This window comes from Rhinolophus sinicus, linkage group LG02, assembly GCF_036562045.2.
Source record: "Rhinolophus sinicus isolate RSC01 linkage group LG02, ASM3656204v1, whole genome shotgun sequence".
NCBI classification, from domain to species: domain Eukaryota; kingdom Metazoa; phylum Chordata; class Mammalia; order Chiroptera; family Rhinolophidae; genus Rhinolophus; species Rhinolophus sinicus.
Window position 1 is genome coordinate 71,454,725 of NC_133752.1, and position 19,413 is coordinate 71,474,137.

At 38.4% G+C, this 19,413-nt stretch overlaps 1 protein-coding gene across 1 annotated transcript in view; it reads left to right on the forward strand.

Annotated features, from left to right (window-relative positions):
- SCFD2 (sec1 family domain containing 2) overlaps positions 1-19,413 on the forward strand; it is a 367,958-nt gene that overhangs the window by 130,467 nt on the left and 218,078 nt on the right. Inside the window, exon 5 of the mRNA XM_019740184.2 lies at positions 5,326-5,575. Coding sequence (XP_019595743.2) covers positions 5,326-5,575 — 250 coding nt within the window. The remainder of the gene's footprint in view (positions 1-5,325; positions 5,576-19,413) is intronic.

Below are 19,413 nucleotides of genomic sequence, written 5' to 3' on the forward strand. Positions count from 1 at the left end.
TAAGGCCTAGTGGCAAGTCCTAATGCAAGGACAGCAAGTGATGTTTTCAGGCAGAAGGGTCTGAGGTACTCCCTCAGGCCCCCACTGGTAGCGTGCCCAGGACTGAGCTGAAGCTCGGAGGAATTACAGAGATGGGTTCTCTGCAGAACCTTAGGGTGGCCTAGAGTTTCGCTGAACGTCTGCAGACTCTGCACCAGGCAGGAGCAGGTGTGGAGCCAGCCTGGCCTGCTCTGCAGCCACACGGAATGTGGCCTGTTTGCTCCTCATTTCTGTAGAGGCAGCCGGCCCAGAGACTGACTCTGACTTCGGAGAGGTGTTTTAATTCCACCCAAAAGTTGGCTTTTCTAAAGACAACATGCATTTACAGAGGGCCTTTTGTATGGAGTTACTGGGGCCTCATTCAAAAATAACAGGAGTCTGAGTCTGCAGAATAGTTTTGTCACTCTAGACACAACTCCAATCGTCCACCTCCTACCAGTAGGCCTATTTATATCAAAATGAATGAGAAATTTAATCCCTGGTATTTTATAAAGAAGTCACTTTTTTTTTTTTTTTTTTGCTTTGGCTGTGGTTTGCTCTGTGTGTGCTTTTTTAATGGCTGTGTTTAATGATGTTTATATTGCCTTTAACCTTTGACTAACTTCGCAGTTAAGTTTCAAGATGTGGTTTCACATCTAGTGTTTGTAGGCTGCTTCTCCCTCCTTGAGACTAACTTCCTATTCCTAGAAGGCATTTCATTCCCTTACCAATCATCTCAATCGCTCTTGCTCGGGGACAAAGGAGTCCATGGGGTGGTAGGCAATATTGGTTGGAGTAATAATTAATATTTTTCTGAGGCTATATGCCAGGCACAGTGCTATGTGATTTACTTCTATTATTAAATTTTTAGAAAAACCTTATGAAGCAAACACTATTATTGTATATCCTTAGATGTACGAGAGAAAGTGCTTTCCTCAAAATCAGCCCTCAAAAAACAGGGCGCCCCCTTCTGTTTGAGTCCTTACAAAGAACATTCCATGGTGTGGATTACTCTATTTTAAACCACGAAGTATTTAAGCAATTGTCCCAATATTATGAAAATGGGTGCCGTGGTTTGTGATTGCTTAATACTCGAGTATTTGTGGTATTATTTCCATTTTACAGATGAGGAAACTGAGACTTGGAGAAATTAAATAACTTGCACAAGGTCACACAGCTAGTAAGTGGTGCAGCCATGACTCAAACCCAGTTATATAATCTTACTTCCATATCCTCAGATTCTTTCTTTCACCTTTAAAATGGTTTCAATTTAGGGAGTCATTGATGTTTTCCTTTCTTCTTGTTGTGGTTCATTCTAAGAGCATAGATTACGAAATGGATATTCATCCAGTCTGGAGCCATGCTTTTATGGATAGCACAGGAAAGCACGAGTTCACCTTCTAAACCAACGTGGCATGGGATTCCCTCTGCTTCTTCCTTGCCGGGTGATCACCCTGCCTCCCTTTGCCTTTGGTGGGAAGTTTTTTGCTTCCTGAGTCAGTACCTTACTTGGCTCTGGGCGTAGGAGTTCTTCCTCATACTGAATTGAAATTGTCTTTCCTGGAATTTTCAGTCTAACAGAAAAGAGATCAAAACATACCTGGATTTGTCTTATCCTCTTTCCTCCTTCCCCTCCCCCCCTCCAACTTGCTTTCTTCTCTTTCCAATAAATATTTTATTTTAGAATAGTTTTTGATACATAGAAAAGTTACCAAGATAGTACAGAGAGTTTCTGTATACCCCTCAGCTTATTGTTAAAATCTTACTGTGGTACATTTGGTAAAACTAAGAAACCAGCATTGGTGCATTACGTTACTATTAAGTACAAACTCTAGACTTTATGCTGATTTCACTAGCTTTCCCCTGATATCCTTTCTGTGTTCCAGGATCGCATGTTACTTTTTGTCATTATGTGTCCTTAGTCTCATCTGGTGTATGATAGTTTTTTTGTTTTTCCCTTTGTTTTTCATGGCCTTGACAGATTAGAGGAGTATTGGCCAGGCATTCTGTAGAATGTCCCTCAAATAGGATTTATCTGATGTTTTCATCAGGGTTATATGTTTGGGAGAAGAATACCACAAAAATTAAGTACCATTCTCTTCACATCGTATTAGGGACACATGCTATCAATACGACTTGTCTCGTAGTGTTAATCTTGAGCTTCTGGCTAAGGTAAAGTTACTCCTCCCTCCCCTTTCCACACATGGTTTTTCAGAAGCAAGTCACCATGTGCCCATACTCAAGAGGCAGGGGTATTAAGCAATATGTCCAAGTGGGGGGGGGTGGGGGGTGGAAGGTTATCTACCTAAGTTATGTGGAATTTTCTGTGAGGAAGATCTGTCTCTTCTCCTACATTTATTTACCAATGCAACCATTTACATCAGTAGAGTGATGCACATGTGTTTTGCACTGTCGGTTATAACCCATTAAAATTTTATTTCTTTTGTTGCTTAAATTGTCCCAGCTTTGGCCACTGAGAAGTCTTCCGGTTGGTCTTGTGCCCTTTTGACATACCCTCATTCTTTTGTTTTCTTGAGGACTTCCTTACTTTCTGACACTACACGATCTTACAGGTTCCTCTTGTAAGTCCCTGCCCCACCCCCAGAATCAGCCATTTCTCCAAGGTTCCTGGTTCCTTTCATTTGAGAATGATATTAGAAACTAAGATCTGCCCACTGGGTGAGCTCATGCTACTGGGCTGTCACTACTGCTAAATCCTCTTAGTGGACAGAATTAGGAAATGCGGGGGGGGGGGGGTGTCAGCCTATGTTGCACAGTCTACAGTAATTCTGTATTTACATTTGTTTCCGTAGTAAAGCTTTTTGTTTTTAAGCATTTATATTTTGCTGTGTAGCCAACAGTGAGAATATGATTCGCTGGCTTCTATCACCAATGGTAATATTTTTAGAAAGCACGGAGGTAGGAAGAAAGTGAAAATGGAGACCTTGACATAAATATGATTTCAGAGCTCAGCCATCCTCTAGTTATGTCATGTCAGTGTGAGATAAGGAGATTCTAAGAGGCTGACCGAGATTGGAAGAGGTTAAGGAGCTAGGCAGTGGAGCAGTCACGATCGGAATCTGGCGTTTGGAAATGGAGCCTCTTTATTTCCGCTGTATCTCATGCCTAAGACAGTATTCTTGGCTTTGTATTCAACTCAGTAATTAACTACTTGAGATGCGTTAAGCAGGTGAGAATGTAATTTTAGAAACCAGTGTGCACAGGTGTTACCTAGCCACCAGAAACCTGCTTTAGTGTTACTAATAAGGGAGTTTGGACGTATCTTAGATCAACAACTTAACAATGATGCTCTAATGGCTAGATGTTAGTAAGTGAATCTTCTCAAATGATTACGATGATTATCCTACCATGATTTACTTTTTACAACTATCTTTAAAAAAATCCTTTTGCTCTAGGGTGAGAGTTATAGGGCTTCTGTGGGATAGATACTTGATGTGTACACCTGCTTTTTAGAAATGAGATCTAAAACAATGAAGGACTCTGCTTAATGCCATCCAAGGAGTTAGCAATAGGGTAAAAAGTTTAAAAAAAAACATACCACAAAACGCCCCCCCCCCCCCACGGCCCCTCTTTTAACAGACCAACCACACGGCTCCTTTCTTTTAAATTACTTAGGCAGCTTGTAAAGCAAAAAATGAACACTTGAAGGTTCCTCTCAAGAGACACGATAGCACAGTGTTAGGAAGACTTGAAACTTTTCAGCCCTTTCCTTTGAGCAGTGGGTATATTTATACTTGGTAAATCATGTTTGGCCACCATGTAACAGTCAAATCTGTGTTCTGTTTTTCCATTTTTTACCTTATTCTTTCCAAAGACTTACCATTTTATTTTGTGTGGTACATTGTGGACTTCCAAGTTGTTTGGTGGAAATACATGGTAACAGTTATTTTTCGTGTAGCAAATAATATAATTGTGAGCCTTAACCTTGAGAAGATATATCTAAATTTTTCTAGGTGTGGAAATAACTCAACGAACCAGTTATTTGGGGTAGTCGTCCCAATAAAGAATTGCATTCAGCTGCTTGCTGTCAACTTTATTCAGAAATGAGTTTCTATAGTTTTTTTTTACTTTATTCCAATACTCCCTTGCTATGGATTTCATCTTTAAAATAGTGCATGTTCACCTACACACACACACACACACACACACACACACCTACCCTAAAATCCCATCTTCCTTTCCTGCTTTATTTTTCTCTATAGCACCTACCAACGTGTAATATATTATATATTTTACTTCTTTAGCTTTTAATTGTCTGTTTCCCCAACTATTATAAAATGTAAGCACTTAAGAGAAGGGGATTTTTATTTTTTTACTGCTGTGTCCCCAGACCTAGAATAGTATTGGGAACATAGTAGATACTCAATGATTACTTCTGAATGAGTAATGTGAAAGCTGCAAGTTGTGATCATTTGGCCCCTGATTTTAGTATAAATACCAATAGTTGAGTTTTATTTTATAAGGTTATCTTATATTACAGGTGAAATTAAATCACAGTGTTTAAAATGGAGATTTATCTGTCCACCAAAATTCTCGGAATTTGTACTAGACATGTGCATAGTGCTTTGGAAGTTCTGCACTTATTCCAGTAATGTAATGCTATTATCACATGCATGGAATTTTGAAATCCTCTCCTAAATAACACTCAGGAAATTGGTGGAAGAGCTAAAAGCAAAAACTTTTTAGTTTTAAGGTGAATTACCTTCAGACTAACCCTAAGATATCTTGAACCCTTAGTGACATTACTCAGTGTGACTTCTGATTCTATCACCAGATTTAGTAGAGAGTGACTTCTCAGTGTTATAAAAAAATCTGTTCTGACCAATATTTGCCAGTGTAGAGAATATTGAGAAGACTGTTGCAAAATGTGAGGTAATTCCTCTGAAGGAGTGTCAGCATTCATTTGGATATATAGATGCTGGCATGTTTTTATTTTTAATCATATTACTTTACGAATATTTTTATTTTAAATTTCTAGTGCCTGAAGTACTTGTATTTTTATATTTAAAACTAGTGGACTTTTGTTTGTTTAAGCAATATATAAGATAATATAAGAGGGTCTTACAACTTGATTAGCCGTTTTATGCACTAGATCTTTCAAAACAACAACTCTAATGCCAAATTCCTTGCAGTATTCTCTCCAGGATGAGAAACAAACAAATAAGAAGCAATCTAGCCAGTGAGCATCACGGACTTGTTTGCAAGCTGTCTTTGGACTGATGTAGTACGTGAATTATGTCTTTGTGTGAGATTGACATATTTTCACATTACCACCTTTTATTTCAGAGCATTGGGGAGTCGACCATGTCTGTTGTGTTAAATCAGCTGCTTCCCATGATCAAGCCTTTGACTCAGAGGACCAATGATGACTACAGCCCCGAAGAACTGTTGATCCTCCTAATATATATTTATTCTGTCACTGGAGAGTTCACAGAGGACAAAGACCTGGCTGAAGCTGAAGAAAAAGTGAAGAAAGCATTGGCCAAGGTCTTTTGTGAGGAATCTGAGTTGTCACCTTTGCTGCAAAAAGTCACAGGTGAGTGTTTAACAAGGATATATGAGTAGGTCATAAAAATCATTGATACAGAAAATAAGTTTAAAAATAAAGGCTATTGCAGGAAGAGGATATAACCATCTTCGCTGAAACTGTTTGGAATTTCATGAGGCCTGCTGAATGCTAGCTAGTCTTTAAGATCAGAGGTTTTCATTGCAGTATTTTTTTTCCAGTCGTGGGAGTGAAATGGCCTTCTACTTGCTTGTCAGAATTTATGTTCCTTGGAGCCAAAGCCTTGTTAAAATAGCAAAATACTCATAGGGCATAATGTATTGAAGGAAAAATAAAATGTATTGCATTCTATTCAAAGGGTTTGTGTTGACATATTCTCTTTGAGATTGTCATTTCAAACTTTTAAAAAAAGTTCTCTAATGTATTACATAATGTTATAGGATTAAAAGTTTCCATTTCTAGAATAGTTTCTTATTTTGATTCTTCATATTTCATTTTGAATCTGAATTATTTGGTAGTATCTAAAATAATACCCAAACATCCCCGTAAAGTAGGCTATGTTAATTTGGGGGAACTAAATAATTAAATATTATAAACTCTATTTCGCCTCTAGTAAGAACTGTCATAGAGACATTCATTTGTGTTATTCTGCATCAAATTTAATATTTTTATTTATATTTTGTGTAAAGCTGATTGCCATTAGTATGGATTAAGCCTGGGTCTGTTTTGAGACTGAGACGTTATTAAAATTTACACATAAAACTTAAACACCTTAAAAACATACCAGATTTCCATTCATTAATGACTGTGTGTATGTAGGTGTGTGTAGACTTTTCCATTCAGGAAGGCTCAATTGAGGCAGATCGTATATCTTCCCACTTTTCCTCCTGTCCCCTGTTGTGCCTCCCTGAGGGAACTATCCAGATTGCTCAGAAGCAGGCTGTGTAGCTGTCAACCTGAGCGTCCCATGCATGTGTGTTTTCCTTTGTGCCCACTGCTGACCTTTCCTATGTTTGTTATGGAAAATGAAACCCTGATGAGATGGAAACTGAATGAAGTTTCCACAGAAATGAGACATTTTCTTGCTTAGTATAGAACCTGGTTGCCAACTTTTTTTCCCCCCTTCTTCCGTCCCCCCCACCCAACTGCGGTTCAAGCAGTTGTTTCTCCGTCTAGTTGTGTAGGACACTGCTCCCTGCCTCACGCTGGTATTATGAGCCTTGTGCTCCCCCAGCGACCTCGGCATTAGGAGCATGGTGCTCCAACCACCTGAGCCACTGGGCCGGCCCCTGTTTGCCAACTTAAAATCTTAAGGGAAACTTGTGGAATTTGTTCCCATTTCACTTAGGTATAGTACTATATATGTGATTACATGTGTCTGGCTATAAATGAATATTGACTTTGAAAGTTTTAATATGGTTCACACAGTACTTAGAACAGTGATTTGATTCAAAGTAAAATTGAATGCTTAGGAGAATTTAATTGGAAATTATTCTTAAAATGCATAATTTCAGAAACAGACAACAAAGATTGTGTGTTTTAGCTAAAGTTATTTGGATAGCTTTTCTGTAACATTGATATGTTACTCTATTATTTTGGGAATTGAAGTCACGCTGTAAGAGAATTCATTTGCTGTTTGCTCAAGGTGTTTATTGACCCAGCATTTCATTCTTTATTAGTTTCTCTATTTATGATTGCTCAGGATATTGCATTTTCTTGTTTTTAACTCTGATTTCACATTTTAAAACACTGCTGTACATTCATGTTTATATTAGGAAAATTTGTAAGTTTAGCAGCTGAAGGTTAAAAAATAAGAATTTGTGGAAATTTTAGCATATTTTAAAAGTTTAGAGAGATCTTATTTTGTAATATTGAGTATGCATTCCTACTTAGAATAACTTTGCACGCACAGTTTAAACAGGATGGATAAGATGTGCTACTTAAATTTGACTTAAGTGAATTTACCATTGAAACACACATGCATTGATCAACCGCTGTGCACACCAAAAGGACTTCATTTCTGAAGACAGACTTTTACTTGGCCGGTGTAGACAGACCCTTTATTAAGTATGTTGTAAAGTCCTGAGAAGTAGGGCTTATATTTACAGTTAGCTGCTGAAGAGAATATTTAATCTACATCCCAGGATAAAAAGTAATAAGGTAGTGTTGGGGCTGTGGTCACTGAATCTTATAGAATAGGATGGGGTACGCCACTATGGACCGGAAGAATCGAATTGCCTTCAAATGCACTTAGCCTATCGTTGACCTAGGTTAGCCTGGCTTTTTGCCATGAACTTGCCCACAGTGTTATGCTTATGTTATTCCAGTTTACAGTCTTGGCTTCCTTGTTACTGGGTGGCAGACTTTATTTTATGCCTTGTGCACATTTTGTGGTTAACAAGTATTGTTGAAAAGAAGCAATCAATATAAGAATTCTACTTTTTATATAATGCTGTAATTTTATACATCTTAACTGTCAGTGGGATCAGGAAAGCAACACTTTTTCTGTACTAAAAACTTAAGCATGTTATCATTGCCCAACTTCTAAGTGATAGAACCAGAATTTGAACCCTGGTTTCTGGATCCAGAGCCATGTCTTTAAACACAAGATTCTAAACCTGCTATGAGCTCACTTCCATAACCACTGTATTTGTTACATTCGCCAACTTATGCTTGGTTATACTTATTGTTTCATGCCATACATGCTCTATCATTTCATCATGTTCTTATTTTTGAACAGTAAATTTATATTTGGTTGATATTTTAGATACTGCCTGTGCTTTTTAATATGTCTATAATAGCTACTTGTAGATGTTTCCTCATACCTTCTTATTTTTGTGCATGTATCCTCTTTGTTTCTGCATTGCTATAAAGAAATTAAATATCATTTTTAGTCATTGAAATCTATTAGTTGTCTAGCTTTTCTAAAACAGGAGTAGCAAATTTAAATTCTTTTTATTTCAATAATATCTTTTGACAATAATTGCCCAATGTTTAGCATTTATATTTCCCTTTACATGTTAAATATGTAATTTACTTTTGGCAATTTCTTTCATTTTCCCCTATTTTTCCCTTTTATGGAAAGGACGATGAGAAATTGTAATTGGCAAGACAAAACAAAACTTCAGCGTGGTCAATGGCAGCATACTATTTTCTTTTTAATAGATAGTTGTGGGGAGAGTGGTAGGCAAAAACTCTCTTTTCTACTCACATAAAATAACAAAGGTTGGGTCTCTGGGTGTCAATGATGGGAGCTGTAAAAAGAAAATTGGTATGGCCTAAATATGTCATTTAATGTTGTCCTTTCTCAGTCTTGCTAAGTTCAAAGAGAGTATCAGTTTCCATATGCGTTAGTATTTGCATGGCAGTCACAAGACAAAACAAAGGAAAACCATTTGAACTTTTTTCAGAGAATGAAATCAAAACCCTAATTTTAAAGATCTGTGCCGACTTGGAATGTCATCATACAGGGAGCTGTATCAGAAAAAGCACAGGGCTCAGATGCGGAAATCCTTGATGCGAAAGTCCTGGCTCTGCCATTTCCTAGTAGTATGCATGTGGGCACGTCATGCATATTTGAACCTTGATAATACACGTAAGTGCTGTATTGACCACTCATGATTTTGCCGAGAATAAAATGATGTTATGTGTAGGAGCTAATTTTGGGTCTATACAGTATTGTAAATAGGTCATTTTTTTCCCATTGCTGTTATTATTTTGAGAGCATCTAGCTGTCATATAGGGTAGTGCTTCCCAACCTTTTCCACACTGTGAGGCACATAGACAATGAGAATGTTTGCATAATATACTGAGGTAAGTGGACAGGACTGTTGTGTTCAGAGTCAACCAGCCTCCGGGGCTCCCGTCACTCTAAGGCCTCACCCAGGTGACCTGTGAACTGAAGTGAAGCAGCAGTCTGATACACCTGGAACCTATTAGGGGCAAATCCGTGTGCTAAGGTTTCTTGGTCAGAAGGCTCTGGAATCAGTAAACAAAAGAAAAGCAAAACTTGCATATGGTTTTGACTCCCAAAACTATTTTGGAAAAAAGTTTTTTGGTAAAAAATTTTTGTATACTCATTGATTTATTGCCCTGAATTTTTATAGTATCTTTAAAGTAAAGGTCAATAGGGGCTAGATCTAGTCAATAGGCTTAGTGTAAAGCTAGGGAATGAATGAGTCAAAGTATCTAAAAATTCTGAGGTTCAAGATAGAGGCATGAAAATACCATAGAAACTATAATTTACATTTGTTAGATTTTTATTTTACTTCCTCTTGATAATTTGGGATTATCAGTAACTGTATCATTGCTTTAGGATTGCACCTGGATATATGTAATGGAAAATTTACTGGCTTAGCTTAACAAATAGGGATTTATTTTTCTCATTCAGGAAGTTTACAGACAGGCAGCAGAACTCTCGCTCTTTCTGCCCACCCCGCCCTCCCCCCCTCCCTTTCTTCCTTTTTTCCTGAAGGTGTGGTTTTGTTATCATGGCCTTAAGGTGGGCACTCCTTCTTGACATTATGTCCATGCTTCAGTCAAAAAGTGAGGAAGGATAAAATAAAGTCATATAGTAGCAGAGTCTGTTCTTTTTTATAAGGAAAACAATAGCCTTTCTGTAAGTCCTACCCTAAAGACGTGTATCATTGACTAACTGGGTTTCATGACCATTTCTGGCTACAGGAGAATCTGATGGGTATTTTTAAGTGGACATATATTTGTCATGAACAAAGGCAGGGTTCTGTTAGAAGAAAGAAGGTGAGAATGGACATTAGGTAACAACCTTGTATTTGCTGCAATTATCATTATAGGCTTCCCCTACAGAGGAAATTCTAAAGCAAAGATAATACACTGTGAAGTGGACTGATGCCTAGGGTTCTTTAATTTTACAGTTATAATATTGAAATTTCTTTTACAATATATACTGAAATGATGCACTATTTTGTGCTAATATCACTGGACTTATATCAGGAATAGTTTCAACTTATCAATATTTATTTAACATGTCTGTGTATCTAGCATTATTCTAAGCATAGAACCCATGGGGGCAGTGGCAGTAGAGTGTATATGCTCTGAGCACAGGATTTGGAGTTAGGTGGACCTCTCAGTAGTTGTGTGATCTTGAGTAAGTTATTTCACTTTACTGATTCTCATTTTCCTCATAAATAAAAAGGAGATGGTAATATTAACAAATTCATGAGATAAAATAGTGGTAGTGCTTGGTACAGATCTTGGTACATAATGTTTTATCAGCATATGTTATCTATGTCATCACCATTATTTATATCATTATTGTTATGTTGTTATTGTCATCATTATTATCATCAGAAATGCCTCTCCTCAAAGAGCTTGCAGTAATTTTAGAGACAAGACAAACACAGAAAACACTAAAAAAAAAAAAAAAAAAAAAAAAAACCCCATAATGTTTTACCAAATATAATTAAACATCCAAAATGTGTGAATTTGAATGCTATGATGACTTGGTATTACATAACATCTATGAAAAAAGAATTTCAAGTTAATGAATTAGATCTGACCAAATAGGATCCTATATAAACAAGGACTGGGGAAATACCAGGTAATAACAGCATTATAATATCTGATAATTCTAGATAGTACTATAGTGTTTAAAGTGCTTTCATACACAATATCTCTTTTGATCTGAAAAAAATACAGAAGTTTGAGCCTATAAACTTACATATCTAAAAAATATATCCCAAATCTGAGCTCCACAGAGCTATATTCAGATTTCTGGTCAAAATGACAGAGTATGTAAATGCTGTGCTTGCCTTCTTCAATGACCATATCAAAATTACAACTAAACTGCAGAACAACTATCACTGAGAATTGCCTGAAGTCTAGCTGAGCCAAAGTCCTACAACTAAGGACATACAGAAGAAGCCATGTCGAAATGGATAGAACGATCAGAGATGCAGAACGGACTGTTCCCATACCCACGTGTGACCATTAAAAATCAGGAGGGATCTTGGCTGCAGAGGTCCTCCCCAGAGAAGCCAGGGGCTCCAGCCTCACACCAGTCTCCCCAGCCTAGGGTTCCAGTGCCAGGGACAGAAGTCACCAAAGCTTCTGGCTGTGAAAACCAGTGGAGATTGTAGCTGAGTGAGATGAGGTCAGCTGTAGTCCCAGGCGCTCTTGTTAAAAGGACCAGGCACAGACTTGCTTGGTAATGGACTCACTTGCTCTGAGCTTCAGCACTGGGACAGAAGTTCAAAAGACACCGGGGACAAATGGGAAGGAACTGAGTTGTCTGGCTTCAGAGTGAGGGCTGGAGGGGCAGTTTTCTCCTAGACAGAAGTGCTGGCAGAAGCCATTGTTTCTTTGTTGAGACCTCCCATGTCCTGGTGTGCTGATGCAGGCAGCCACCATATCTAAGTCTTCATCTACCTGGCTAAAACGGCTGTCCCAGCCCTGATGATTCCCTGAGACCCTGCCACACCCAACTTTCATGCCTACCCAAGCTGCTTCAAGTGGCTTTTCCATACAAATGAACTGTCTTGGCTCATGCTGCAGACTTTCCTAAAATCTCTCAAAGGTTCACAAAACCCAAACAGCAGCATCTGGCTTTGGTGTGTCCTGTACCTCCTGCTGAGCAGCCCCAAGCCCAGCACCAGCAGAAGCAGCATGGCCTCTCGAGACACCTCCAAACCCAGCATAAGTGGTGGCTATCTGAAGATTGCTTTGTGGCTCATGCCAGCTGGCCTTGGGCAGGGTACAGGCTACAGCTGACTTGGCCTATGGTGGGGCCTCTCCCAGGAGGCCCTGGGGCCAGCATGCCCAGTGGCCAGCTTTAGACCAAGACAGAGCATCACTGGATTGCCTCCAAGGATGACACACCAAAAGAGCAGACTGGGCAGGCAACAGAGCCCTGAAAAAGTGAATCCTGCTCTGTAGCATCAGCACCTGTACAACAGCTCCTCCACTGTAGTCAAGGCCAGTCCTCATAACCAGTCAGCCTGAGGGTCAGTCTCTCCATTGATGTACAAACAGTAACCAAGGCTTAGCTACAACAGGAGGGCACACACAATCCACACAAGGGAGACAACTGGAGCAACCAACTCAGGTGACCAGGAGACTGTGCCACTGGGCCTCACAGGGCACCTATTACATAAGGCCACTCTACTAAGACTGGGAGACATAGCAGCTCTACCTAATATATAGAAACAAACACAAAGAGGTATTCAAAATGGGGAGACAAGGAAACATGTCCCAAACGAAAGAACAGAACAAAGGTTCAGAAAAGAAAGCAAAATGCAGATAAGCAATCTATCAGATGCAGAGTTCAAAACACTGGTTATAAGGATGCTCAGTGACCTCAGGGAGAACTTCCACAAAGAGACAGGAAACATAAAAATGGAAATAGAAAACATTAAAAAAAAAAAAGCCAGTCAGAAATAAAGAATACAATAACTGAAATAAAGAATATATTAAAGGGACTCAACAGTAGATTGCATGAAGCAGAGGATCAATCAGTGATGTAGAAGATAAGGTAGCAGAAAACATCAATCAGAACAGCAAAAGGAAAAAAGAATCCAAAAAAAATGAGGATATCAAGGAGTCTCTGGGACTACATCAAGTGTACCAACAGTCACATCATGGGGTACCAGAAGAAGAGAGAGAGCAAGGAATTGAAAAGTGTTTTGAAGAAATAATGACAGAGAACTTTCCTAACTTGGTAAAGGAAATAAACATACCAGCCTAGGAATTGAAGAGAGTCTCAAACAAGATAAATCCAAACAGGCCCACACCAAGACACCTCATAATTAAAATGCCAAAGTTTAAAGACAAAGAATCTTACAAGCAGCTTGAGAAAAGGAGTTAGTTACCTGTAAGAGAGTTCCCATAAGACTGTCAGCTGGTTTCTCAACAAAAACTTTGCAGGCTGGAAGGAATTAGCTGGAAATATTCAAAGTGATGAAAAGTTAGGACCCACAACCAAGATTACGCTACTCAGCAAAACTATCTTTTAAAATCAAAGGACAGATAAAGAGCTTGCCAGACAAGAAAAAGCTAAAGAAGCTCATCACCACCAAACCAGTATTATAAGCAATGTTGGAGGGACTTCTTTAAGACGAAAAAATAAAATAAAAAAAGATCCAAAATATGAATAATAAAATGGCAATAACTACACATCTATCCACAATTACTTTAAATATAAATGGATTAAATGCTCCAGTCAAAAGATAGGGTGGTTGAATGGATATGAAGACAAGATCTTACATATGCTGCCTACAAGAGACTCACTTCAGATCGAAAGTCACACATAGACTGAAAGTAAAGGGATGGAAAAAGATATTTCACGAAAATGGAAACAACAAAACAAAAAGCTAGGGTAGCAATACTTATACCAAACAAAATAGAGTTTAAAACAAAGGCTGTAAAAAAGACCAAGAAGGACCCAGTAATCCCACTTCTGGGTATTTATCTGAAGAAACTCAAAACGCTATTTCAAGGGGGCATGTGTATCCGTATGTTCGTTGAAGCATTGTTTCAATGACTAAGATGTGGAGGCAGCTGGGTTTCTGTTGATGGAAGAATGGATAAAGAGAAGGTGGTACATATATATAGTGGAATATTGTTTGGCCACGGAAGGGAATGGGTTCTTGCTATGGATAGACCTTGAGGGTATTTTGCTGAGTGGAGTATGTCAGACAGAGACAGAGATGCAATGTGATTTTGCTTATATGTGGAATCTAAAGAACCAAATGAACAAACAAACAAAACAGAAACAAATTCATAGATACAGAAACGTTTTGATGGTTGCCAGATGGGAGGAGAGTTTGAGATGGATAAAAAATGGGAAGGGATTAAGAAGTACAAATGGGTTTTTACACAGTAGTCCTGGAGAGTTAAGGTATAGCATAAGGAATATAGTCAGTAACATGGTAACAACTATGTACAGTGCCAGGTGGGTACTAGACTAGTCAGGGATCACTTCTTAAATTATGTAAATGTCTAACCATTATGCTGTATACCTGAAATTAATATAAAATAATATTGAGAGTCAGCTGTAATTGAAAAAAAAATTTAAGGGAAAAAAAGTGAAGGGGAATAAGAGGTTCAAGTTTCCAGGCATAAAATAAATAAGTCATGGGGGTGTGATGTTCAGTGTGGGGAGTATAGTCAGTAATACTGAGATAGCGTTGTACGGCGTCCGATGGTTGCTGGACTTATCATGGTGATCACTCCTTTAGGCATATAAATGTTCAATCACTATGGTATATACCTAAAACTGATATTGTATGTTAGCTGTATTTTAATAAAAATCTTAAGAAAAAGAGAGATATTCATAATGCTGAGTTCACAAATATACTGCTAGGTTTTCAAATGTGATTTGGGACAGAAAATTAAAATTGTATCGAAATTTGGAAATAGTACAGTTGCAGGTTTCACTGTCTTTCCATTTATTTTTTCCATAGCAGTTCCCTCCATAAGAAGTGTTTTGTCTTTAGGTACAATCCAGGTACACTCTTCGGAGGTCCCGCAGTTGCCTTGGTTTGTATGATAGGTGTCAGGACTCATAACCATATATTATTACGTTTTCTAGATGGACAGATCCTCAACAATTATCTAGTCTATCACTTTGCACATGAGAAAATCAAGGCTCCAAATCCCCTTCCTCAAATTACTTGCCTCAGATCACCTACCAATAAACTGTTCAGTGCAAGGACTAGACTAGAGACTGTGTCTCCTGGTTCCTAATTCAGAATTCTTTGTACTTAAATAGTGATTCTCATCCTTTGGCTCCAGATTCCTGGGAAAATATAGGACTTAGAGCAAAAAGGTTTACTGTTCCATGTGTTCTCTATTCATCATCTATAAACTAAGTATTACACTTATGATTTATGATATGTAAATTCATTTAAAGATATTGCTGAAGTTATATGATGTATTTCCTTTTTATCTTTCAATTGACAGATACCAAAATTATAATTATATGCTATCCTCATACTTTAAAAACGTTTGAAACCATGTATTACCATAGGAGTCTCAAACTCAAATGCTTACAGGGACTAGCAAGTAATACAAATAATTAAAGTAGGTTAAATTTTAGAAAAACAGCAGTGAAAATACAATGATATTTAGCAAAGGATATTCAGTCCTAATGAAGCAGGTAATAGGGAGGGTGGGGAATGTGTCAAACTGGGGATCCTCTAATTTTTGCCAGGAGAGTATGACTCTGATATTGCCAGTCTCTCCAGAAATTAGGAATCTGAATTTTTAAATTTTTAAATTCAAAATTAACCAAGTTTAAGAAATTGGCTCATTTTCTAAAACACTGTATGAGTCAGAGATGTTACTGAAGAGCAGAATTCAGCCTGTGGGTTTCCAGATTACAGTCTTTGTACTAGATACCGCCTCAGGTATAGATTACAGAGGAAAGCATTCCGATCTAACTTTAGGACTTACTAGATATCTGAAAGAGCTTCACATGGATGAAAAGATACACTACAGCTTCCTCAGAAAGCAAAGGAAGGGACCTAGTGACCTCCTTTTTCACTTTTTAACTAAAAGAAAAAAGAAATCACATTTGTTTAAATTTTAATCTGGCGTAAGTTGACTAGTGAGGTAGCATAGGTTTCCTTTCCAAATAGATTCTGTAAAGATACCATCTAAGTGAAAGTAACTTTCTCACAGAACTCTATCTATTGGACAGAAAATTAAAGAAGGCAGTTTGACTTTAATAAAAGGAAGCCATCTCAGGAAAATAAAGCCAGCCCAAAAGTCTGACTCCCCCCATGAAAAGAGCTTTCCAGCACAGGGAACAGACACTGGCACTGAGGTATCAGTAAGAATGGTACCAACTGAGTTCTAAAGCATTTTAGGACTTTATAATATTGGAATGTGAAGAGGAAGTTTTGGGGAAGGGATGACGCATAAATTCTCCTCAGAATATGTGGATGGTATTTTTTTCAGCTAGATCTGTAGCGGTGCTTCCTTTACTAGTCCCAAAACTTGGGCTTAAAATAATGGCAGGATTCCTGTTACTCTAACTTCACACTGATTTGGATAAAATGTATAAATTATCTTCATGATAGACCGTGCTATTTTTAATCATATTCAGTTTTTCAAAAGTTTTTATTTTAAGGGATTTTGTTCCCTAAGTTTTCCCTTCTCTATTCTTCCTCACTTGTCCATTGCCCTATGTAAAATCAACCATGGTTAACAAGGGAGGAAAGGCAGGTCCAGTTTGGAAAGCTCTTTTCTTATGGACTTTGGGAAGATAAGCATAGTCTGGTGAGCTTTCAGCTGGGGTTTACTTGCATTCTCTAATGGAAATCTAACAGAGGAAAGTCTCTTCATCAACTTCAAATGAGGAAGGAGCTGAGAATTTGTTTTTTAATAGGTTGTGGAAGGAAGCTCATGGTACTTTACGGTCTGCTTTACAATGGAAAGCAAATATACCCTTATGCATAGTAAAACAAAGCCACATTCTACAACTAAGAGTGAAAATTGATTGAAATGATTTGTTTATGACAGCTTTCCTCTTTTCAAAAGTTCAGGTAAACATAGACCATATAAAATTATTATTGCTATTCATGGCTGCCACTTTATTTATAAAAACTTTCATCTCCATTAGCACAGGCATAGACATTTTGTTTATTATGTTAGTAGAGGTGGGTCTTTCAAACAAAGCATTTTTCATAGTTGGCCAAGTACTTTTCCTAGCCTTGTAGAAAGATTGTCTTCTTAGTAAAATATGAAGTAGTTCCAAACAGAGAACTGTAACAGATGAGGAGCTAATACGAATTTCTCCCTGTGTGCTTCCTTTACTCCTTCACCTCTGCTTTCTTTCCTCATCTCACAGTTTTCCCTCAATAATTCATCAAATTCAGAATATGCATCTTTGCAGATTTTTGCTCCTAAGGGCACTATTCTGATTGAAAAACAGTTTTCAAGATTTCAGAAATCTTTCCCTTGAGAAGTTGTTCTTTAGACCTTGAGCATTCCTATTGGCTTAGCCATGACTAGGATGTTGGTGTGGTAACTGGAAGAGTGAGCCTAAAAGTTCATCAGCAGTCTTCATGTTACCCACACTTGAATGAAAAATTTAGCTCATTGTGGTAAGTGACGGTGTACAAAACCCGCCCACTCGGCCGAAGGAGGACTTCACGATGTAGGGGGAACTTCATTTCATAAAGGATTCTGCCTCATCTCTTGGTACGAGTTTATGGATGCTCAGTTGTTGTGGCATTCCAGTATTAGGCTTTTCATTAAGGAATACACCTTCATTTCGTATTTCAGATTTCTTGTTTCAGGGCTGCCAGAACCCAAAACAAAACAAACCAAATAAGACAAAACAAATAACAGCTTTAAAGACTGTACTTTTCCATGATGGTTTGCAATACTGTTTGGTATAATAGGGTCTATTTTTCCTCTAGATTTCTAAGATTTCTGCTGGAAATTCTGATGAAGAACATATGTCTGCCCTAAATCACTCCCCTGAGAAATGTTGGAACTGTTACATTTCGTTTTACTGTCCAACAGATTAAAATAGTTAACCACAGCACATATTACAAAACAGCTATATCAAGTGAAGTTTCAAATATTTAGTTCATATTTAAAATATATCACAAGCTGTGGACAAAGATACTTAGAGCTGCCTGTTACGGTAGCTAACTAGTTAAGTAATTTTGCTAATACATTAAGGGATCACTACAAATAACTGTCTCAAGTACTTCATTTTTCCATGCCACATCATAAGAATGATCATTCTTTTATTTCCCCTTCCCCTTTTTCTGCCTCCTCCCCTTCCACACACACTCCGGTTCAAGCCATTGTATCTCAGTCTAGTTGTGTAGGACACAGCTCCATGCTGGCCCATGCTGGTATTATGAGCCTTGCGCTCCCCTCCCCAGCTGAAGCAATCGGTTGCCACAGTAGGTCGCCAGTTAATAGCCACTCACAGCAGCTCTCACCAGCTGCCGACCACTCACGGCAGCACACGGTAGCACACAACAGCCCAGGCCGCTCACCCGGCCTGCTCACGGCAGCCCATTTCTGGCTGCTCACAGCAGCCCAGCTCCAGGGAGAGCTGTTGTTCACAATCTTAGCTGTGGAGGGCACAGCTCACTGGCCTATGTGGGAATCGACCCGGCAACCTCCACGTTAGGAGCATGGTGCTCCAACCACCTGAGCCACCGGGCCGGCCTGAATGATCATTCTTAACTAAGACACTGGAACAGATCTTGCGTTGATATTTATATGTGCACACATGCATGAGACATACTGTTTTTTGTGTCTGCACATGATGCCAATAGTTATAATCATGTATGTGACAGAGAGAGATTAATTATTGCTGATTCTTATTAACTATACATCTTATTAACTGTACATTAGGCATGATATAAATTGCTCAATCATGAATGAGAAAAAATGGAATGCATGGAATACAAGGATAGTTTTCTTGAACACATAGCTATGGATCAAATAGGAGAGATGGGATGGTATGATTGAAAAAAGCACAGTGGGGAGGGGGCCTAATATTTACTTGTGCATATGTCTGTAGGTGTGTAATCTGCAAGTGAGTTACTTAGCTTGCTTCTGACTCAGGATCCTCATATAAAATGAGAGTCTTACTGGGCCAATCTAAAGTCTCTTCTTTCTCTCTCATTCTGTGGCTCTAGTTTCATATGCCTTTTATTTTTTTCTGAATCAGTAGATTCCCTTCTGTACTTCTAAATCAGCTCCTCCTCAGTACTATTCTGTCGTTTTCAGGATACCACTATCATCTCAGGAGGAAAGTAATGGAGTCACTGACTTCACTTCACCCCCTCTAGCAGCCGGCCACTCCCTGGAGGCCATCTCTGTGTCCTTGGAGTTGCTGTTAACATTTCTCCAAAGATGCT